The 24326-nt window shown below is 43.0% G+C and overlaps 2 protein-coding genes across 2 annotated transcripts in view; one reads left to right on the top strand and one right to left on the bottom strand.

Annotated features, from left to right (window-relative positions):
* Positions 1-24326, top strand: part of BCL10 (BCL10 immune signaling adaptor) — a 238928-nt gene that overhangs the window by 129340 nt on the left and 85262 nt on the right. The gene's annotated exons all lie outside the window — the stretch shown is intronic.
* Positions 7826-24326, bottom strand: part of DNAI3 (dynein axonemal intermediate chain 3) — a 58598-nt gene continuing 42097 nt past the window's right edge. The window contains exons 19-23 of the mRNA XM_053591198.1: positions 17583-17713; positions 14878-15082; positions 12986-13077; positions 11707-11829; positions 7826-8536 (exon numbers count right to left, since the gene is read on the bottom strand). Coding sequence (XP_053447173.1) covers positions 8393-8536; positions 11707-11829; positions 12986-13077; positions 14878-15082; positions 17583-17713 — 695 coding nt within the window. The 3' untranslated portion in view covers positions 7826-8392. The remainder of the gene's footprint in view (positions 8537-11706; positions 11830-12985; positions 13078-14877; positions 15083-17582; positions 17714-24326) is intronic.

The raw sequence follows: 24326 nt of genomic DNA, 5'->3' as shown, positions 1-24326 counted from the left end.
GCTGGGTTCCAAAGGCAAGTACCCAGTGAGACAAAGCCAGGCGGAAGCTATATCGCCCTGTATGATCTGGCCTCAGAAGTGATTCAGTGTCATTTCCAATGCTTTGTAATCTTGAGGCAGCCTCAGAGCTCCACCTGATTTCCAGGAGAGGGAATATAGAATCTATCTCATTATGGGGGCCGTGGCAAGAGCATGTGGGGCAGGGAATATTGCTCTGGCATTTTTTTCCCTGTGATCTTTGTACAGCAGTAATGCTCTGGCCATTTTTGAGAAATCCTTCTGCCACAGCAGAGGTGCATCATGGTTACATTATTCAAGTATATAAGTAAGTGGCTGAGTGTTCAGAATTCTGATGCCAAAGCCCTATGGTCCAGATATTTTCTTTGTGACTTTTAAAGTTATGAATATCATGTTATCAGTTTCTTTTAAAAACCCCAAACCAAATCTTATGAACACTGTTCATTCTCCATAGGAAGATTATATATGAGTAACTTTCCAAATATGTATAGATACTGTTGCATTGCATAAGATACTAATTCATTTTAGAGCATTTTAGAATTCTTGCTAGTTTTTTATCCATAGGAAAGGAATAGCATTTTCAAGGCCGTAGAGGTGAGAGCACAGCATGGGTGGAGAATAGCATGGAGTGAGATGGCTGGGGCAGAAGGAAGGAGAGCAAAAGCGTAAGAGATGAGTATACATGGGTCACTACGGAAGTTTTGAGACAGACTGGGTGATGGAACAATATTTTACTTCCAAGAAACACAGTCAACAACATCTTTTTTCACATACAGGGCAAGTAGGGCCAGGCCCAAGCAGGCAAAGAGCTTAGACCCAAAGCCAGAGAGGAGGAGGAGCCATGAAAATGTTGTAAGCAGGGAAGTGATTGAGTTCAGATTCCATTTTTTAAATGACCACTTTGGCTTGGTTATTGAATATTTAAGAGCACGAGATTTGGAGTGATATGTAAATCCCAATTTACCCACATGCTGCCTACTTTAGAATTTGCTTAGAATGTTATATACTCTTTTAACCTGTAGACCCCAGGTAATTTTCAATTTAGGGAAGCTTTTGTTCCCTTTCGATATCTTTGCTATGGCTTTTTTATTTTGTTGGTGTCTTATTCATTGTGCATAGATTTAAGTCCAATTCCTGGCTTCCGAGTGATAATTGTGTAGTCCTATTCTAAAGAGATTGAATGTTCTCTACTCTGCTTGCATTCATCAGGAGGGCCTTGGCTATGATTTAACAAACCCGAAAGCCACAGTGGTTTAAAATGATACAGGGTCATTTCCTGCTTGTTAAGAGTCTGGTACAGGTAGAGAAACTTTTCTCTATTTTATAGATTATGGCCTCTGGAAGATAAAGTTGGAGGGTTCCATGAGATGGGCTGGTCATGCCTGGAGGAGCTTCCATAATGTCCACCTGCATCCTCGGGGCTGGAATTCAGTCACAAAGTCCGGATCCCACTCTTGGGAGACGGGCAGAGGTGGAGTGCTCCTGGGGACTTGACAAGCCCCAGTGTTTTCTGCCTCCTCCTGCCCAGACTTTCTGATATCCTCAATTACAGTTAAGATTCTCATAATGAACTGAACTGATGCAAAGTCTTTTTGTTTCAAACTCCGTCTCCATTGTGTCATTTCTGAGAACTAGACTCCCTCACCAGTACTCCTAGCTAGAGCCTGGGTGGGTTTTTCTGTGGTCGGCCTTCTCCTAAAGCTGTGCTAAGATGGACGCTGGAGAAATACAAAGAAAATCCCAATAGTCTCAAAAAATAAAACATTACTGAGTGATGGCTACATGGCTTTCTGTTTGACATGGATAGTGTTGAGAGGGACATAGAAAATGCTGTCCTACCTTGTAAACAGGTGGCTCTCCTTCATAAGATAATGTTTAATTTTTTTTCTTTTTCTAAGTTTCAGACTTTAAGATATACGTAATTGTCAAACCTAATTAACTGGCTGCTGATTTATGTATATTTTGTATTTATCCTATGGGGTGAGAGAATGGAAGATTTTGGTTAGCGAAATGTTGATTAAACAGTCAGGAATTACAATGTAATAAAAATATACTATGGTAATCTTCCTTTGAGGATTCAAAAGTCACCTTAGAATCCCCAAGTAGTTCGGCATCTATCATTGTTATTATTCCTTATATTTTAAAAATCACCTTTAGACCTTCGAAAGTACATTCACGTGTTTTATCTTCTTTAAGTTTTATAATTCTGGGCAGTAGGAATTATTAGCCCTATTTATTGGATGAAGGAAATGAAGGATCAGAGAGGTTATTTGCCCCATATTACAAGGCCCGAGTATGAAATCTACCTGGCTGTCTCTGTACTGCTGACGATCAGTAATTATTGTCCAGTCCTGCAGACGTTACTATTTGACTGACACTTTCCATATTTTAGATTTGACTTGGTGTTAATTTTCTTTTTAGAGTTTTTTTTTCAAAGAGAAACTATTCCTAAAAAAGGGCTGAGAAATGTATTTGCAATTGACAAGGAAGAATGTAAAATCTTGTTTTACATCATCCTTCCTTCCCTTTAAAAGGAATAAGAACATCTCAGAATACCACATGCACAGGTGTGTTAGAGAAACTTTATTTTCTGTCCTTTTAAGTTTGGAGCATAGGTGCTGTTGCAGGGAAACGCAGCCCGTGTTATGTGCCATGCTGTGTGTATTTTGTATGTCATACTTAACAAGAAAGCAATTACACAATTGAAATAAACCCATCGTTTCCCTATTATAAGCTTCGAAGGTTGGTTTTGTTGGTGCGTGTGGGATTCTACTCTGATGGAGTAGCAATTGTTTCACATGAGCCTGTGACTCTCAGGCAGCTCAGCTCCATGGAAGGAGTGAATTCATCACACAGGGTTTCATCTTCCCTTCACTGAGATATTTAATTTCCGCTTCGAGGACCTTGCTCAGTTACGCAAGATCTGCTCTGGCAATGGCAACCTAGCAACTGGGTGGAATGCCACCCCCCCTGGGCAGTGCTCCCAGGTGGAAGGGCAGAGGGAGTTGTTAATTATTTACAGTGGTGGATTTGTGAAGCTGCAAAGAGCGCCTGAGCCATTGTCCACTGGAGTTAATTGCCTTTTCATCTGAAGGGCACACAAGACAATGGGTTTATCTGAGGACCCGAAAATATGCTGGCTTAATTACACATTTCTTAGTGGGTGAAAAGCAATTTGTAAAGCTGAATGATGATTAAATTTTAATCTAAATAAATCAAATATTATTAGAATGATTAATTTTCTGAGTAGCATTTTAACTTTTGCAAAAAGAAAGCTATTTTAAAGAGTATGTCTACCATTTGTGGTCTCCTATGGAAATGATCAAAGGCTAACATTAATCCAGGCATGCTTGGTCCCTGCTTCAGTCACATCTGAGGCCGGAAGACATTGCCATTATTAGCGGTAACAAAAATGATAAAATCAGGTAACTTGTTTCATAGAACAAAGAGGAAGCTCTGGTTTCTCTGGTGTGTCTAAGACAAGCAAGAAAAGGAAGCGATGTTAAGCACCAATTATGTCCAGGGACTTTGCATGCACTGTCTTCGTAGGAGGCAGGGTCGGTATAATTATTATCCCCATTTTACAGATGAGGCAACTAAGACTAAAATGGGGCTAGTGATTACGCCTACCCTACCTTGGGCAAGTGCAGCTGGGCTTCTACTCACTGCACCATGAGCCAGACCAAGTGACTTAAGAGCAGAGAAAGAAGCTTGCATTGACCCACAGGACAGCCAGGAAGAAACGGAAAGGAAAGTGCTAGAGCTTGGGGATTGGAAGGGGGCACCCAGTTGGTCCATTTCTGCTCATGGCCAGCGGCCCTGCACCTCCAGCTGTGGATGGTGAGCGCCCTAGTGTGGCCTCAGCTGCGGTCAGTCAACCGGTCTGGCCTGGGCTGCCAAATGGAGGGTCTGGGCCAGACTACAGAACATTCACTTGAGGGGCTGGAGAGCTCCCCAGAAAACACCCCAGGAAGGAGGTGGCAGCACAGTAAGTTCCCTGAGTTTCTAGGTGTGGGTGACAAAGGGAAGTATGGGGCTAATTCAGCCACCTCCCACCCAGCCTCGGTCCTCTTTCCTGCCCCATGCACCAGGCCTGCCTGGAAGTCTAAGGCTCTCCACGCTTCTGCTGTCACCCCAGTAAATCCCTCACTCATCTACGCCTGCCTCAGTGTTTGCTTCTTGCTGGACTTGACCTAACCCAAAAGTGTTGTCCTAGCACATTCCCCCATGGTACCGGCCACCAGGCAGTGCCAGCATTTTAAGAGAGGGAGCCTTGAGCACCTGCAGGGTGTGGGCTTGTTTTCTAACACGAGTGACTTGTTTTTTTTCTTTTTGAGACAGAGTCTCACTATGTCACCCTCTTGCCCTCATAGAGTGCTGTGACGTCACAGCTCACAGCAACCTCAAACTCTTGGGCTTAAGCGATTCTCTTGCCTCAGCCTCCCAAGTAGCGGGAACTACAAGTGTCTACCACAACGCCCGGCTATTTTTGTTGTTGTTGTTGTTGTTGCAGTTGTCATTGTTTAGCAGGCCCAGGACAGGCTCGAACCCACCATCCTCAATGTATGTGGCCAGCACCCTACTCACTGAGCAAAAGGCACTGAGCCATGATTTGTTCATTCCAGGGACTAGTGGACATACCTGCAGCCATTTGGCAGTGGCTGAGATAGCTGATCAGCCAGTGGGGCGAAAGCCCACAGTGCTTGGGCTACCACTGTTTCTCTGCCTCTTGGTGGTAATGCGCTGGTGAGGTGACAAGACCTGGAAAAGCTGAGCTTGAAAACACACAGTAAAAATATCCTGAAGTGATAATAACTGCTCTCCAAAGCATGAGGTGCTCCAGATTTAGTTTCTACAGGGGTCACAGTCATTGCCTATTTGCAAATTAGGCAAAATAATAGCAAACTGTGTCTCCTCGTTACTCTCAACCGACCACTGTGCTAAGCTCTTTATTTGACAACCCTAAGGCAGACGCTTATTCAATATCCATCACTCTCATCCCCTATGCTAAACACACCTGGTTTTGGATGAGCCAGCATGCCCACCCCAGGTCCTGGTTTATGTCGTACAGCCATGACACTCCTGTTGTCTGAAGTCCCAGCTCGTTTTGTACTGGGGGTGGGGGATGAGGTCGCAGAGCACCCTTCTTCAAGCCTGCAGGGGAAAGACCTTGCTCCCTTCAGGTCTTTGCTCAAATGTCACCTTTGCTGACAACCTTATTTAAAATGGTAGAGTCTGGCACATAGTAGGCACTCAGTGTGTATGTTTTTTTTAAGTGAACTAATGAAAATAAAATAAGAAAGTTCTCAAGACAAAGTGCAGAACAGCAAGCACAGATGCCCCAGGGGTAGGAAGATGCTAGGCGTTTGGTGAACAGGAGGCCAGCGTGGCCCGGGGGGTGTGAGCAGCGGAGAGGAGCCAGGGACCAGTTGGGAGGCAGCAGGGATCTTCCCTGCACCGGCCTTGCAGGGCACAGGAAAGCCTTTCGCTTCTATTTCCACACTCAGCTTTGGTACAGGATATCCTAATCCTTTACCTTGAACTATTATTATTGCCTCCTGATCGGATTTCCTGCCGTGAGCCTGTCTGCACACTAATCCATTCCTTATCTTCCTCCAAATAAAGCTGATCGTGTCACCTTCCTGCTTAACTTCTATTAATTCTCTCCACAAATTATAATCCAGCTTCCTGAGCTTAGTTTATGGGAGTCTTCACTATAGGACTATAACTATGAAACTCTGAGAAAAGAAATAGCTGAAGATTTTAACAAATGGAAAAACATACCATGCTCATGGCTGGGAGAAAGTAACATTGTTAAAATAGCCATACTACCCAAAGCAATATATAAATTTAATGCAATCCCTATTAAAGCACCACTGTCATACTTTAAAGATCTGGAAAAAATAGTACTTTGATTTATATGGAATCAGAAAAATACTCGACTAGCCAATACATTACTCAGAAATAAAAACAAATCAGGAGGAATCATGTTACCAGACTTCAGGCTATTCTATAAATCTATAGTGATCAAAACAGCATGGTACTGGCATAAAAATAGAGAGGTAGATGTATGGAACAGAATTAACAACCAAGAGATGAACCAGACACTTACCATCATTTGATCTTTGATAAGCCAATTAGAAACATTTAGGGGGGAAAAGATTCCCTATTTAACAAATGGTGCTGGGTAAATTGGCTGGCGACATGTAGAAGACTGAAACTAGACCCTCACCTTTCACCATTAACAAAAATTGATTCTCACTGGATAAAAGATTTAAACTTAAGACATGAAACTATAAAGATACTTGGAGAGAGTGCAGGGAAAATACTTGAAGAAATTGGACTGGGAGAACATTTTATGAGGAGGACTCTCCTTCCCCCTGGCAATTAAAGCAACACCCAAAACACACAAAAATAGATTACTGGGATCTGATCAAAATACAAAGCTTCTGCACAGCCAAGAACAAAGTAAGTAAAGCAAGCAGACAGCCCTCAGATTGGGAGAAGATATTTGCAGGTTATGTTTCTGACAAAGGTTTGATAAAATCCACAGAGGACTCAAACTAATTGATAAGAACAAGTGATCCCATTTCATTGTGGGCAAAAGACTTGAACAGAAGCTTCTCTGAAGAAGACAGGTGCATGGCCTACAAACACATGAAAAAATGCTAATCATCTTTAATCATCAGGGAAAGGCAAATCAAAACCACTTTGAGGTATCATCTAACTCCAATAAGATTAGCCCACATCACAAAATTCCAAAACTACAGATGTTGGTGTGGATGTGGAAAGAAGGGAACACTTCTGCACTGCTGGTGGGAGTGCAAGCTAATGTGTTCCTTTTGGAAAGAAGTTTGGAGAACACTTAGGGAACTAAAAGTAGACCTGCTGTTCAATCCTGCAATTCCTCGACTAGGTATATATCCAGACGACCGAAAGTCATTTTACAACAAAGAGATTTGCACCAGAATGTTTATTGCAGCCCAATTGATAATTGCCAAGTTGTGGAAACAGCCCAAGTGCCCATCGACCTATGAATGGATTAACAAATTGTGGTACATGTATACCAAGGAATATTATGCAGCCATAAAAAGATGGAGACTTTACCTCTTTCATGTTTACATGGATGGAGCTGGAACATATTCTTCTTAGCAAAGTATCTCAAGAATGGAAGAGAAAGTATCCAATGTATTCAGTACTATTATGAAACCAATATATAATCACCCACACTTTCATATGAATGATAAAACACAACTATAGCCCAGAATGAAGGAGGGAAGAAGAGGGAGGGGAGGGGAGAAGCTGGGTGGAGGGAGGGTAATTGGTGGGACCTCACCTGTTGTGCATATTGCAAGGGTACATGTCAAATCTATTAAGAGTAGAGCATAAATGTACTTAACACAACAAGTGAGTGAAGTGAAGGCTGTATTAACTAGTTTGATATAAGCATTCTAAATTGCATATAAAATCAGTACATTGTACCCCACAGATGCATTAATGTACACAGTTAAGATTTAATACAAATATGACTATAGGACTCTAAGGTTTGCCATCGTGGTGTCCCGTGCTGTTACTGCCTTTTTGTGCCTATACTAGTCAAGCCCCAGTGCTGACCAGGAGGCCTGCTGGGGAGCCCCATGTCTCCTTCTAAGTCTGGGAAGAAAGCGTCCAACGTTTTACAATTAAGTGTGACGTTTGGTTGAGGACTATTTTAGATGCCCTTTATAGATTAAGGGAATTCTTTCCATAGTTGCTAAGAAATTATTGTCATTATTACGACTGGATGTCCAGCTTTATCAAATGTTTTTCTGCATCTATGTGGCCCCATAATTTCCCTCCTTTAATCAATCACTGATTCATCTTTTATGATTAAAATATGTTCTCTGGATAAATCCGACTTGAGCTTCATGTGTTATCCTTTAAATATTTTTTTCCTAGATTCAATTTGCTAACTTTTTGTTTAGCACATGGCCCTACAATTTGTGCAGTGGAAGCATTTTTTGGAAAGGTGATAAAAAGCAGAGGGGTTAAAGCAAAGTTTGAGTTTTCCCTCCTGCCTGGGATTAGGGCCTCTGCACGGACACCAAAGGCCGGGGTGTGGGGATGTCTGAAGCGCTCTATTACTATAAGAAAATACAAATGTTGTTGTCGAAAATGTCCGTATTCAGTACAAGATTCAATACATATTCAGTATAAAAATGGAAACAAATATTATTGTTATAATTTAGAAGTTTTTTAATAGCATGAAATAAAAGCCTATATTTATAAATAACCTTATACGTGTTCAGTTTGCTCGTTCATTTTACATAAAAAATAATGAACCAAAGGAGGATAGGTCACACAAAGTCCTCCAAACACCCCCCGGAAGGCTATTCTACAGCAAGTCTATGTATGACTTTTTCTCTGAGACTTTGAGTAGTCCCAGACTGACCAGGACGGTCTTTTCCAGTTCCAGATACTGGTCATAGTCCATTTTCAACGCAGCCTCAATTTGTTCTTTTGACTTCTGATATGTTTTCTATGGGGAGGAAAATAAGACATCCTATAAGGTGCTGAGAGTTAACAGTACCAGAGGACGAGAAGGGGCTGTCTGGGAACAGTTGGCCTGGCTGCTGCTCTCTGCAAGGGGTTGGCCGGAGGGTGAAAGAGTGGGAGGGATCTCAAGTGCTGGGAACGACGAGGCCCTCCAAGGTGGCCCTCCAACCCCTCTCTCCCCAAACAAAACAAATCTCCTCTTCCAGACTTCTTCATGGTAATTCTGGCCTCCCTGGTGTAGCCTGGAAGGTGATTCATTGCCTAGAGCATACAGAATTCTTTTCAAGTCCCTCCTCTCCTAAATCCCACATAGACAGCACAGCTTGTGGAGCACATGGTAATGACTCTTCTTCCCAGCTTTGGGTCTACAGCTGAAATTTCAGTTTGGAAAATTCCCATGTCATATCCTTTAAGCTGTGAGCTCTGTCCACCTCCTATGTGTACAAATAGAAGGCTGTATGGTTTTCCTGCAATCTGTGGGGAAAGCGTACAGCCTCATCCTGGCACCTGGTGGGCATTCATTAGGATCAGCCTTGCTGGACGAATGTGTGATTGTTTCCTGGCCTCTGTAATAGTATTAACAGCAAAAACCTGCTAGCACTTTCTCTGTGCCAGTGACAGGCATCCAGCGACCACTGCAGTCCTCTGAGGTTGTCACAGTTCTTGTTTTCATTTGCCCTTTCATCAGCAGTTGCTTCGGGGAGGCATGTCTCCCTAACACTAATGTCTACTCAGTGACCTTTTCTATGTCCTAAGTGTAACGGAGGAACCTTCAAAGTCAATTCCCTTATTTACCACCGAGATCCAGAGAGCATTTGAGAATGGGAGCTCCAACTTAACAGAAAGTACTGCATCAAATCAAACAAGGGTACAATGAGGGGTGGGAAAGTTTTGGAAACTAAAAAGCACAGTACGATTTTAAGATACAATTATTAATAATATTCCAGAATTTTAAAGGTATTCCACATGCAAATTATTTTTTGATTATGCACAAGTCTACTTGTTCCAACACGGGCAGGTAATGAGGAGCTGGAGGAGCTGTCACTAGGGTATTTAAACACTCATGCTAATTGTGGATAATTGCTGGGGTAGGAGAAGGGGGCAGATTACTGCCCACAATGGAATTTCAAACGTTTGTTAAGTGCACAAAAGAACCAAATCAAGACCAATTTGTTGAGAGCTGTGGGGCCCAGCAAAAAGTTAATTAACTGGCATTTCTTTTATACTTCATTACCACTAAACAATGTGTTTTGAAATGACACCCTCTGCTTCTATTGTACTAATTAGTATCTACCAGTAAGTGACAATGTTAACCTATTTGCTAATGCAGTACATTAAAATATTTCCACATGCTGGTGCTTTTTTATTAAGACTGCGGGTCTCATGTGAATAATTCTGTTGGAGGAGGAAATGTATTTATCTATAAGGAAACGGTAGATAGGAACAATGAAGAAATCCCACAAGAGAAGAAATGAGGAAGGAAGGAGAAATACAGACTGAGAGAAGAGACAAATTCACAGAAATGTAAAAGTGCCAAAATCCAGGGGGTAAGGGAAGACCGACAAAGTCAAAGAATCAGACAGGGAAAGGCTGGGAAAGACCAGAGTGGGGGCCTTTTGAGCTTGGGTTCCTTTCTGGTATAGTTTCAGATGGACGAGTCTTGTACCAGGTTTTCCTTTGTTTCCAGTTTCATGGCTCTAGTATATTGCATATGGTAAAATCCATCTCTCTCTCCCTTTCCTATCCATCATGTATCTATCTCTATCTATTGTTATAATAGCTCCCATTTACTGAAAGTCTCCCATTTGCCCTGTTATTTAACTGAAAGCCTTACAGTAATCCTAAAAGGCAGTTATCAATATTCTCATTTTCAAGATGGGAGAACTGATGCTTGGCAGAGATGAGACCTTTGCTCCAGATCTCACAGCTCATAAAAGGCAGAGTTGGGATTTGAGCCCACATGGATTTTTTTGAGACAGCATCTCACTGTGTCGCCCTCAGTAGAGTGCCTTGACATCACAGCTCACAGCAACCTCCACCGCTTGGGCTTACGCGATTCTCTTGCCTCAGCCTCCCAAGTAGCTGGGACTACAGGCACCCGCCACAACACCTGGCTGTTTTTTTTGTTGTAGTTGTCATTGTTGTTTAGCAGGCCCAGGCCTGGTTCAAACCTGTCAGCCTCGGTGTATGTGGCCATCACCGTAACCACTGTGCAACAGGTGCTGAGCCAGAGCCCACGTTTTGATTCTATATTCAACTCTTTTCCCACTGCTTGTTTTTGTTTTTTGTTTAGACAGAGTCTCACTCTGTTGCTGCAGGTTAGAGCATCATGGCATCAGCCTAGCTCACAGCAACCTCAAACTCCTAGGTTCAAGTGATCCTCCCAATTCAAGTAGCTGGGGCTGCAGGTGCTTGCCGTAACACCTGGCTAATTTTTCTATTTTTAGTAGAGATGGGTCTCACTCTTGCTCAGGCTGGCCTCGAACTCATGAACTCAAAGGATCCACCTGCCTCAGCCTCCCAGAATGCTAGGATTATATAGGCTTAAGCCACCGCATCCTGCCCCCACTGCCTGTTTTAATGCGTTCTTTACCAGATACTAAAATCTATATAATGAAAGCATTCAAATTTTGAATCAACATATCTATTCTAAAGGATTTTAAAACTATAGAAAATTTCAGAAACTTAAGCTGGGTGGCGCCTGTGGCTCAGTGGGTAGGGCACTGGCCCCATATACTGAGGCTGGTGGGTTTGAACCTGGCCCCGGCCAAACTGCAAAAAAAATAGCCAGGCATTGTGGCAGGTGCCTATAATCCCAGCTACTTGGGAGTCTGAGGCAAGAGAATGGCTTAAGCCCAAGAGTTGGAGATTGCTGTGAGCTGTGACGCCACAGCACTCTACCCAGGGTGACCAAGTGAGATGCTGTCTCAAAAAAAAAGAAACTTAGGCTGGATAGAATCTCACTGGGTGTCCAATTGGCAGTTCTCACTCCTAGTGAGGTTGGAAATCAAAGAAATGCCCTTTGACTCTCAGAGAACAAGAGGAGAGTGAGAAAGGGCACAATTCCCCTGTGGAAAATGTGGAATAAGCTAAACAATCCGATTTCCACTGGTGTTAGAGGAAAGCATCTCTCACTTCTGAAATTTAACTTACACTTCTTTTCCTCTCCTTTTCCAGATTGATTTCTTTGATTTCTTTGTCGCGAATAACTTTGCGCTGTGCTACGTATTCCAGATGCTTCACCTCTCTTTCAAAGTAATGTTGTACACTTGATACCTGCAGGAAACAGAGGCCGGAGAAGGTAACCCTAGAGTCCCTGCATAAGGTTCTGTGAAAATTCCTGCCGCTTGCAAGTAGGCAGGTTACCGTCAAATCCTTCTCCCTCATCTTCCTTGTCATTACTAATGACCATCTGGCTAATCCTCGTGCAGGTTACCGACTTTGGGATACTTCAGACCTTTTAGGTGAATGTCATTTGGAAATTGGGCTTCCAGACCTACTACCGGAGAAGCTAGCTCAATTTCAATTTGGGGTCTACTGCGATAAGATTTCTATCCCTGTGACTTGGAGGTTTCCAGAGGGGGCTGGGAAGGAGACAACTGCAAAACCCAGCCATATTCAGCAATTACTTCTTCCTTTTCTCCCTTCTAAGACTGAGTGAAAGTTCACATCACCAACCAAACTTGCAAAACCCAGATGAGTATATCAATGGAGACCCTTAAGGGTACTAAAGGCAAAGCTGAGTTCCTGGTCCCCTGGAGTGCTGAGCACAGTAAGCATAAAACGGGAAGCAGGAAAGTCAGCGGGGACCTTGGGGAGGCAAGTGGGGGAGAGAATACGTTTTGCCTGCTAATAACTAAGCTGATGTTGTTGGGACTTGCAACCGATTGCCATGTATAGATTTAATTTTTGTTGTTTATTTACTTATGTATTTCTATTCATTGATCATTTCAAAACCTCATGATTAGCATTAGTTAGAAATACGCATGTAGCGGCTGCCAGACGGAGGGGTGTGCAGAATATTGCCAGTTCAGAAGTGTTACCTGCAATACGCCAAGTTGAGGGAGGAGGAGGGGAAGGTGGGTGTATCAAATGTCAACTGAGCCCTCAGGAAAGGGCATTGCTGACACAAACCTCCTACAGGTTAGTTACAACTAGAAAAGAACATTCTACGATTATGAATCTTTACATCAAGTATTCTCTCAGAGTCTGGACTTAATTTACTTTGTTTCCCTCTCATCCCATGTTTGTTCTTTTTTCTTTTAAGTCTTCAAACTTTTTAACTCATACGACAGAAATACATCCTCTCATTTTTGACTACGTGGATCTTTTGCTCCCTTATAGAGAAAATGCTTCCATTTCTAACACATTTTGGAGACATGCCTCAGCAACATCTGGTCATATTAAGTCCTCAGAGCCAAAGGTTACTCACCTCATTGGTGGAAGGGTGACTTAATGTCCAAGGAATTTCCAATATATGCAGTGTTCCAAAATAATCAGCTATAGCTAAGAGTTGCTGCTTAGCTGAAAAATTTTTTAGAATGGGAAGAAAAATCAGCAAACAGAAAGCCATCTTAAGAGGTTAAATAGGAAATGTGGTTTTGTTTTGTGGCCTCCCAAAGAACTTTCTAAGGATACAGGGATCTTGGGATCTTTATCAGATGTTCATAACTGAACCAGATAAACATGAAAAAGTCATTTTTGTCAGTTGATGAGTTGACAGCTAAGACTCCACCATCTTGAATCTTGTTTTCCTGGCCTCTAAAGGAGGAGTGTGGCTCCCAGCTAGGGTGACCATTTTTGTGCTTGGCCCTGCTGGGCAGACTTGGGAAGAAAGTGGGAGAATACATGGAAAGATTTTTTTTTTTTTGAGACAGACCCTCAAGGTGTCGCCCTGGGTAGAGTGCTGTGGCATCACAGCTCACAGCAACCTCCAACTCCTGGGCTCAAGCGATTCTCCTGCCTCTGCCTCCCAAGTAGCTGGGACTACAAGGCGCCTGCCACAACGCCTGGCTAGTTTTTGGTTGCAACCGTCATTGTTGTTTGGTGGGCCCGGGCTGGATTCGAACCCGCCAGCTCAGGTGTATGTGGCTGGCGCCTTAGCCGCTTGAGCCACGGGTGCTGAGCCATTCATGGAAAGACTTTAAAAGAAAAGTCCTGAAGTACATTTTTACCAAACACGGTAAGGGCTAAAAGCTACCGTTATCCAAATGAATTTCAAAGATATAGCCAGAACCACAGTTTTCTTATTATAAAAACAAATTGCTTCCATTAAGCATTTAAAAGGTGTATAATATACAAAGTGTTCGAGAACTTTAATTTGCCATCTCATTGTATGTGGGCTTTTCTTCTTCTTCTCATTTTCAGAAGAAATTGTTCAAATTGCTAAATGCCAGCCCCCCAATCCCTGTAGGTATACAAAAGTAATGTTTTGCACTAAAAATGGAAAAAAAAAATTCTTTGATGATACATATGGTTAAGCAGTAGTCAGACTGTGACACTCTAGAGATTCTGAAGAGTGAGTTTCCAAAGTAAAGTTTCCAAGAGAAATGGAAAGAAAGACAATTTTATGCCTACCCACTTTTGGAAACAAAAGGAAATTCTTTTAAGAGAGGTAATTGGATTTATATAGAAAGTGCTACTTGGGTGAAACAGAAAAATCGGGACAAAGGAAATAAATTACTTTTCCACAGACACATCCTTGAATTTATGCTTGCTTTGTTATACCTTACTTTTCCCCACTTAATTCACTCAAAGGTTAAAGTTTAAATAGATATGTAACCCAGACAGGCATCTGATCTAAGGAAGATAAATGCTCGATAGGAGAGAACCATAAAAGTGACCATAATATGAAAAAGGTGGGAAAAGGTGACATTTTGAAAAGTTAAAGAAATAAAACTTATTCTATCTGGAAAAGAAGCAGCCAAAGGTAATAATGATTTAGGGACTTAGAGAACAGCTTGTCTGGCCTGGAGTAGAGGAGAAAGATGCCTTCCATGGTGTGGTTCAAAACCAGCTCTGCTGAGGCCCACGGAACGTGGCTCAGAACCAGTGCAGACGAGGCAGAACGGTGAGGGAAGCTCGGGTTGTGGTTACGATGTGAGAGCAAGAGAGAAGGGAAAGGAAACGTAAGTGTGGCAAGAAAAGGGAGGAGAGAAGAGGAGAAGGAAATGGAATGGAAGGGAAAGAGAGAGGGAAGGAAAAGGGGAGGGTGGGAAGAAAAACGAAAACCCAAGGAAAAACACAGGAGGCTTTCCAGATAAATGTCAAAATGTCCCCACGTTACCCACAAGGACTTAGCTCATTCGATTAGAATTAACATACAAGAAGAGGGCCAGGGTTTGATGCCTGTGATCATAGTGATGCAAATATTTTGTGACAGCGATGGTTCATGGGTTTTCTCCAGAAGGTCCCAGATATCGATGTATCCATCTTCCCGGCCAACATAGAAAACCGCAGGCCTCGTCAGCGACCAGTGCCCTGAGGTATACCTTTTTGGTGCACAGCATGACTGAAGGAGGGGTCCAGTCTTCAAAGACATTTTTTAAAGACAAATAAAAAGACTTAGTTATTATCAGAGAGAAACTTACAGTGATTTCTTTAAGTACAGTTTAGCTGGCTATGATCATATGACTGCAAAATTATGCCCACTAGGAGGTCTGACTTCTTTTTGATGTAGGGTCTTGTTATAATGCAAGCTCTTTCCTTTCCTAGTTAGTTTTTGGTTTTGCTTTTCTTTATTTAATTCTTTTTTGAGACAGGGTCTCACTCTGTTGCCCAGCTTAGACTGCAAAGGCATGATCAAAGTTCATTATAGCCTCAAACCTCTGGGCTCAAGTCATCCTCTGACTACCCTCCCAAGTACCTGGGAACATAGGTGCATATGATGCCTGGTTAATTTATTTTTTTATTTTTTGCAGAGGCCAGGTCTTGCTACATTGCCTAGTCTGGTCTTGAACTTCTGGCATCAAGTGGTCTTCTGCCTCAGGCTCCCAAAGTACTAGGATTACAAGCATGAACCACTGTAATAGTTCATGTTTCCTATTTGTTTCAATAAATGATTTACTTTTTTTTTTTTACTTACTTAAAGACCAAACCTTTCAACTGAGCTGATGGCTCTAATAATCCAGCTGCTTTTAAATCCATTACTCTTTCTGTAGAGATTGGTGGACGTTTGGTAAGTAAAAATTATAAGAACATTTTGCTTACACCTTTACTTTGCTGCCATATACCTGATTCCCATGGCAAGAGCCCTGGTAGCCAGTAAAAGCAAGTGAAAAATCTGTCAATCTCAAGCTGTTGAAAATCAATAGCAAATTGGAAAATTCTCTTTAAGTAATTTCAAGTGGAAGCATCTGATGGCTTACAAATGTATTTGGAAGCGATGTTAGAGCATCCTGAGATCATCTTTTCTCTACCATGGGGTAATTTGCCTTCTTTGGGAGGTTTTAACAGAAAAGAATGGCTGGCTTTCCACCCACTGTCAGGCTCCATTTGGCGGCCAGGTAGCTCATTTATCTATTCACATCTTCAGGGACCAAGCTAAACCATGGAGCTGCCTCCTACCCTCCAACACACCCACAAGAAACTTCTCTAGGCAAAGAAGAGTGTCACACATTCATGCACGCCATAGAGTGACCCTTCACACCTGCTGCCCTTGTCCACTTCTCCCAGTAACTTCGGTTTCTATGGATAACCAGATTTCTGGCTCCGGCATAGTTTTGGACCATCTTGGCCTTTTTTTCCTTTTTGCTACAAAATTTGCTCTTTGTAACAAAGTCCTCAAACATGCAGAAATCCATTGGTATAAAACAGAAGTCCTTTCACTGATGGACACTGAAGTGTTTCTCATTGTTTTCATATCAATGTGTACATATATTCACATGCACATTTTAAGTATTTGTGTTTGTGAGAGTTCCCCAAGCAGCGATGGTAGGTTGAATTATACAGAAGGTGCCAAAAAAAAAAAATGTAGAAGAAAGCAAGAAACTGTATTAAATCTGTACCACTCAAGTCATTTTGACTTCCGCAATTACAAAAGATCCTCCACAGAATTTGTAGTCATCTTTTGTTATTGGTATATATTGAGTATTATGATTTTAATATAGTTTTTTCCTGTCTTAAAATGTGTATACATTTTTTGGCACCCTTTATATGTACAGGGTGTCCATAAAGTTCGTGTGCAATTTAATTTTTAATTGTGGACACCCTGTATGTTACGCACACACAAACACACGTGCACACACACGGCTGTCTACAAAGTATCCATCCATGTATACCTCTATTTTGTGTATTATATGGCTAGATACTCTCTAGACACCATATATAGAATTCATCTATCTATCTATACATATCTATCTGTCTACACACAATATTTCAGCTTTTGATAATCTCAAATTGCTCACCCAAAAGACACATTAATTTATACTCCCACCAAAAGTACTGATTTCCCCACACCCTTGCTTCCCTGGATTTTATCAGTCTTTCTAGTTTGGGGCAGTTGAGCACCCGTTGGCCTGGATCCAGCCCCTCTCCTGACCCTGACCACACTCTCGCTCCTGCCTCAGGACAGGCTCGGATCTGCCTGCTGTCAGCCCTCCGCTCACTCACTCCCACTTCCCTGAACCTGCCTCTCAACACATTCCTAGTGAAGAAGCAGAGATGACAGACCCCAGGTTTCTCCTTGGATGTCATACAGAACTCAGCATCCCTTCTTATATTTTAAAATGGGGACGAAACACAAGTCAAATCAACTGCCCACAGCAGATATTTCAAAGAAAAACTGTTGGGTTTCAGACATCAAAGGACTCATAGACATTGCTTCTTTCCCTCAGGAAAGGAAAATAAATGGATGTGTTTTCAAAAGGCTGACAGTGGTTCTGCTGACAAGCTGGAGCCCAGGCCACCTGTTCTAATTTCTCTAAAAAACATCCCAAAGGCACTGCTGTGTCAGGACAGGCTGTTCTTCTACTGTCTTTCTCTATAGCCAAGGACCACACACCCACTCCTCCATTTTCAAGGCAACTTACCATAACATTTTCTTTCCAGATGGCCATGTTCCATCCCCCAATGGTGAGAACGATGTCGTTGTAAAAAGGTGATCTCTGAATGGTGTGGACAGCTCCATCGTGGACAGTGTGGAGGCTCACTGGCTTCTTTGCTATTGGGGTGGAAAGGCCACCTGATCTTTACTAACATTGCTTACGTTCTTACAAGGAAGAATGGACAGACCTCTGAGGGACCGACAGGACCAATGAATGAGGTTCATGAGTGGAAAACCAGAGGCTAGTTAGGGTGAATCAATCTGTCAAGAGATGATGCCTTCTCTTTTTATGAAAAATCCTGGCAACCTCCCATCAGGGCCACTTTGCAGGCCCAGAGGAATACTTCATATTCTTATTCGTTTACTCTTTGATTCATTTAGTTATTTCATAAATGTTTGTGGATTGCCTGTATGTGCCAAGTACTGTAAGAGGCTGGGTCAACAGTGGTTAGTAAACAAACGGGATTCTGTTCTCATGGAACAGTAGGGAAGACAGACACTCAATAAACAAATCCCAAAGCATATAACTTAAAAACTGTCAAAAGGGTTATGAAGGAAAAAATATTACAAGCAGCATTTGTAATTTAGACTTCAGAAAACACTTCTGCGAAGGTGAGTCATAGCAGTCCAGTATGGACGATTTTGGCGTGAAGGAACAATGCAGACAGAGGGGGCCACACACGTCCAAGTCCTCAGAAGTGTCTAGTGCATTTACACACTTGAAGACGGCAATAGGGCTGGAGTCTGGTGATGCCGGCGTGAGACATGTGAAAGGAAGGGGGATGCAGAGAGTCCAGACCACGCAGGGCCTTGCATGAAGGAGTCTGGACTCCATCCTAAGGATGGTGTGGTTTGCTGAGTCCTTCAGGCCTAGCACTGAGACGATCTGACATTTCCAAAAGATTCTCTGGCTGCTGCTTGAGAATGGATTAGACAAGAGGATGTAATAAGAGGCTGTCATGGTTGCTCTGGTGAGAGAGAACGGTGGCTCAGATTAAGGTGCGATGGGCAAGAGTGAATAATCATGAAACATTTGCCAGCTAGAATGACAGGTCTTGAGTTGGCTTGAATAGGAAGGACGAGAGATGAAAAATGCTGAGAATGACAGGCTGGTTTCAACAAGAGCTGTGGAGTTTCCATTTGTTGAACCTGGTATACCAAGGGAAGAAGTTTGGATGTGGAGATCTGAGTTCCCTTTGGTCTCTGCCTCAGACTAGGGGTCTTTCTTCAAGCGTCCTTACACGGAGAACAGGAGGATTCTGCTTGGCTTTCCTCTCTCCCAGGCCTGGCTGCAGAGCCCAGTGCTCCTCACTCCATGTTGCCCATATCCACATGCCCCAGCGATGGCCGTAAAAATATATCCCCATCCAGGCCAAACTACAGCATCTAGCTGCTTTATACTAAAACCACATAATCATATTATATAATTATAATATAAATATGTATATAAATTACATAATCTTATTATATTAATAGCTAGGTGAAAGATGGGTACCCCCCCCCAGAACATTAATGAGACATTAAGCAGAATAAGATCTAGTAAGTCTTGTAAGAAGCTTATAGATTATTCACAAGAGCCAAAAGTTGGAAGCAATGGCGTGTCCATTCATAGGTAAATGGATAAAGAAAATGCGGTATATACATGCAATATTATTCATTCAACCTTGAAAAGGAAGGGATTGGCTTGGTGCCCGTAGCTCAGTGGTTAGGGAGCCTGCCACACACACCAGGGCTGGTGGGTTCGAACCTGGCCCAGGCCTGCTAAAACAACAATGACAACTACAACAAAAAAATAGCCGGGCGTTGTGGCGGGCGCCTGTAGTCCCAGCTACTTGGGAGGCTGAGGCAGGAAAATCATTTAAGCCTAAGAGTTTGAGGTTGCTGTGAGCTGTGATGCCACAGCACTCTACCAAAGGCGACATAGGGAAACTTCGTCTCAAAAAAAAAAAAAGGACTTTCTGATATACACTATAACATGGATGAACCGGTATTGTGCTGAATAAAATAAGCTAGTGGCATAAAGATAAACCCTGTACGATTCCCCTCATGTGAGATACCCGGGGCAGTCCGACTCATGGATGCAGAAAGTAGGATTGCCACTGCCAGGCCTGGGGGACAGGCAGGTGGGGGAGTTGGGGAAAGGAATTAGTTAACAGATACGGAGTTGTAGTTTTGCAAGAAAAGAATTCTGGAGATGAGGTGCACATAGCGTGAATGTACTTAGCACCATTGAACTGTGCACTTGAAATGGTTAAGTTTTATGTGTAAGTGTGTCTCACAAGGTAAAAAATTATTTTTAACTTCTTTTTTTTTTTTTTTCAGTTTTTGGCTGCGGCTGGGTTTGAACCTGCCACCTCCAGCATATGGGGCCAGCGCCCTACCCCTTTGAGCCACAGGTGCCACCCTAAAAAATTATTTTTTAAAAAGCTTAAAAAGTAAAACTAAGTAATCAAAATTTAAATGTAGCTCTTCTGTATTAAAAAAAAAAAAAAGACCCATTTTCTTTCATCCAAAGCCCCATTTTAAAGAGAGCATGGAAGACATACTTCTAAGGCCACCTTGAAAATGATCTAGAAGATTCCTGGGAAGGCACAAGACCTTTCTTTCTGCTGTTGCCAGAGTTTCCTAGAGCCTCGTTTTGCCTCAGGGTTGGCAAGGCTTCCTTAGATGCCACCTCCTCCTGGTGAGCAGGACCACCTAGGAGTCTGGAAACTTCTGCAAACTATAACCCTCACTGATGACAGCAATAACAATAATCGTAAAGTTTGTACTTTAAAACACCATTAGCTGTTCTCAGCCCATAGTAACTACTTTTTTTTTTTTTTTTTTGGTTCTTTGAAAGACCTTAGTCCTATTTTTTTTTTTTTTCTGATACAAGAATCTCACTATGTTGCCCTTGGTAGAGTGCTGTGGTGTCACAGCTCACAGCAACCTCAAACTCTTGGTCTTAAGCAATTCTCCTGCCTCACCCTACCAAGTAGCTGGGACTGCAGGTGCCCTCCACAACACCCAGCTATTTTTTGTTGCAGTTGTCATTGTTGTTTAGATGGCCTGGGCCCGGTTTGAAACCACCAGCCTCAGTGTATGTGGCTGGTGCCATAACCACTGTGCTACAGGTGCTGAGCCTTAAAGACCTTAGTCCTTTTGGGGCGGCGCCTGTGGCTCAAAGGAGTAGGGTGCTGGCCTCATATGCTGGAGGTGGTGGGTTCAAACCCAGCCCCAGCCAAAACCTGCAAAACAAAACAAACAAACAAAAAAAAAAACCTTAGTCCTTTTAGAAACTAATGGAGCTGTCCTTAAATTATTAAGTGGACTGCTAGGGCCTCCAGGCTAAGTTATTATAAGAAAATTACAATAAATGTAACAGCAATTTTCCAGAGTCATTGTCTAGTGCTGGATGCAGTATAGCAATTCAGTTAAGAGCACAGAATCTGGAGGCAGAATGTCTGGGTTCCAACTCTGGCAATGCCACCCACATAGCTACCCTGTAGGGCTGGTGTGAGGATCGAATGCATTCTCCAGAGAAAGCATTTGGCAGCGTGCCTGGCACCTGCCATGTGCCGATTTGTGAGTACAGCACATGAAATGATTACGTCAGCGGTCGACATCCAACTTGCATTTTCTGGCTTGTTACTTAGATCACCTGGAATTATTGTTAGATTTGGCTTCTTCACACAGAACTCAGCATAATCTGTCTTTCAGCAGTTTCTTCTTAGAAGGGGAAATTCTCCTTCCTGCCTAGGTGTAGATTTTTGTTCTAAGAACATGGGATTCCAAGCAGACTAAGAGAGGCTGGGTTCCAGTGGCTGTCTCATCTTTACTCTAGAAACCTCTGTGGTGTCTATGGAAGACACTAGGCTGGTAGGTCCCAAGGAAAACACTGTCGGTTCCCAGAATGTAAATGGGACACATAGTTCACAGTTCAGAGCACCTGACTTCCCTTATCCTTCAACCATTAGTCAATGGGAGCAACAGTGTTGTTTGGCTGTCCATGTTACAAAATACTTGGCTGATGATTTAAAGTATTATCATAACCCTTTAGAGGCCATGGTTAAAGTTATTTCCAGTTTTTTTAATTCACTAAATTAAATGTCAGAAATGACAAGCAGCTCCCCCTCTTCCTGATGGCCCTGGCACATCCCTTGCCCCCCACCCCATAACCAGGCCTGCACTTCAGCCTCACCACCCCTCCCCTGTCTCTGCAGCTGGCCTTCCTGAGCCGGCTCTGAGCTGTACCAATGAATTCATCCAGGCCTTGCTCTCCTGCTGGAGTGATTTTCTGATTGTATGGGTGGCTCTAGGACAAAATCCAAAGTTCTCAAGACGCTTTGTCATCTGCACGCAAATGTCTTTGCTGTCACCTCTCCTGCTACAGTGCTTCAGCCGGGAGATGGCCTGTTTCCTAACTGGCCACGCTCTTTTGGGCTTCCATGTTTCTGCCAACACTACTCTTTCTCTCTGGAATGTCTTTCCCCATTTCATCCATCTGGAGAATTCCAATCCAGACCAGGTCAACTGTGGCTGCAGTGGGATCTTCTCTAAGAGCTCAACAGAGTCCTTCCCTGGGCTCCCACATCATTTTGTGTTTGCTTACAACCACGCCACTAATGACACTGTAATGGCACCATTTATTTATTTGTTGGACTTTTCCAGTAGATTACAGAATATAATCTGGGGAAGGATAACATCCTGGGTCATCTTTATAGCTCCAGTGCTGGCACATAGTAGGTCTCAATAATGGTTTGATGAATGAATGCAAGTAAGAAAGAAAGAATAAACATCAATGAGGTTCAAACATAAAGCTTTTGTGTATTAAATGTGTTGTTATTGGTTCTTTTTACAAATGGAATAAAATCCATTTAAAACAAGTAACCCTGTTGATCATGGGCTTCCTCAAAAGCACTGTGGCCCTAGGAGGTTGGCCCTCAGAGGAGGCCAGGAGGAATGAGTGTCCACTGTGCACAGCCAGGTCATGGCATCAGGTCCTCAGCTTGTGTTGCAGAGATGTGGTGAAGACCGCTGCTGTATTATACAGGGCCTGGCTTGCAACCCATGCACAGCTAACACTCATGAGTTACTGAATAAATAGATACGTGCAAGAGCACGAAGGAAGTTGAAAGTAATTTATTATAGCCAATATCTAATTTTGAGTTCAACTTTAAATCTCTGAATTGGGAGTCAGTGGAAAATGGATAATCAGTCTCATTTCTGAGTACACTTGACCCTACCTTGGGCTAAACATCTCTCAATGCCCCACTGTCATCAATAACACACATCTGGGCTTCTGGTCAGGGAGGAACAGTAGGAGAGCTTCTGTTACTCTTTTCTCAGGTGTGGCTGATATCTCTTCCCAGCTCTAAGGCAGACCCTGCTCTCAGGACCCAGACTCAGTAGGATGGAAGGGGGGTGAAGTTGTAAGTATGCCAACAGCTGTCCCCTGCAGGCTGTGGCTCTAATCTTTGACCCTTAACCCCTGTGAGTCACTTACATTTCAACTTGTCCAGCCACCCATGGGGTTAAGCAGATTTCCTCCTCTGAGCCCAGCTGCCCCCCTACCCTGCTCCCCCCCGGGGGAGCTCTGAAGCTTTTCACCAGCCTTTGTCTGCTGAGCTGTCCCAAGAGCCACCTCTGCCTTTGCTTATGGTTATCCCAAACTTTGAAATGCAGTTAGAATAGAATATATTTTCACTCCAGAATAAAACTCAAAGCTTTAAAGTGAGTAGTTGTCATTTTAGTGAATCCCAGTGCTCTGAACCTGTTAAAGACAGGAGCTTTGCTTATTGGGGTGCCTGCACTCCGAATTGTGATCCTGGCTCACACCTGGGGTAACCTGCTTACCTCGTCTCAGCTGCCCAGAGTCTGGGTCCTGAGACTCTCTAGGACAGGGACAGGAGACAGGAGGACCACCTGTCATCACCCCAAAGGAGAATTACCTCTTCCATACTGTTTGGGGATCTTCAAGACCATCATAAAGGCCGACGCAGTGGCTCACGCCTGTAATCCCAGCATTCAGAGAGGCCAAATAGGGTGGATCACTTGAGCTCAGGAGTTCGAGACCACCTGAGCAAAAGCAAGACCCTGTCTCTACTAAAATTACAAAAAACTAGCTGAGCATCATAGTGGTTGCCTATAGTCCCAGCTACTCAGGAAGCTGAGGCAAAAGGATCGCTTGAGCCCAAGAGTTTGATGTTGTTGTGAACTATGATGCCAGGGCACTCTACCCAGAGTGACAGAGTAAGACTCTGTCTCAAAAAAAAACCATTATAAATTTAGCTGACAATTGCATATCGACGGATTTTCCACATAGATGAACTATCAGTTTTTTGAATTATTGAAACCACATGTTATTTCTTTTTCTTTTTCTTTTCTTTTCTTTTCTTTTTTTGAAACAGAGTGTCACTTGGTCACCCTCGGTAGAGTGCCTTGGCATCACAGCTCCAGTAACCTCAAACTCTTGGGCTCAAGCAATTCTCTTGTCTCAGCCTCCTGAGTAGCTGGGACCACAGGCTCCTTCCACAAAACCCAGATTTTTTTTTATTTTTTCTTTTAAGAGACGGGGTCTTGCTCTTGCTCAGGTTGGTCTTGAACTTGTGAGCTCAGGCAATCCATCTGCCTTGGCCTCCCAGAGTGCCAGAATCATAGGCATGAGCCACCGTGCCCAGCTGCATGTTATTTCTTTTTCCTTTTTTTTTTTTTTTTTTGGAGACAGCCTCTAGCTATTGCTCTGGGT

Source organism: Nycticebus coucang, chromosome 5 (assembly GCF_027406575.1).
Source record: "Nycticebus coucang isolate mNycCou1 chromosome 5, mNycCou1.pri, whole genome shotgun sequence".
NCBI classification, from domain to species: domain Eukaryota; kingdom Metazoa; phylum Chordata; class Mammalia; order Primates; family Lorisidae; genus Nycticebus; species Nycticebus coucang.
Note: the sequence above shows the minus strand (reverse complement) of the source record. Positions and strands in the feature narration are given on the sequence as shown.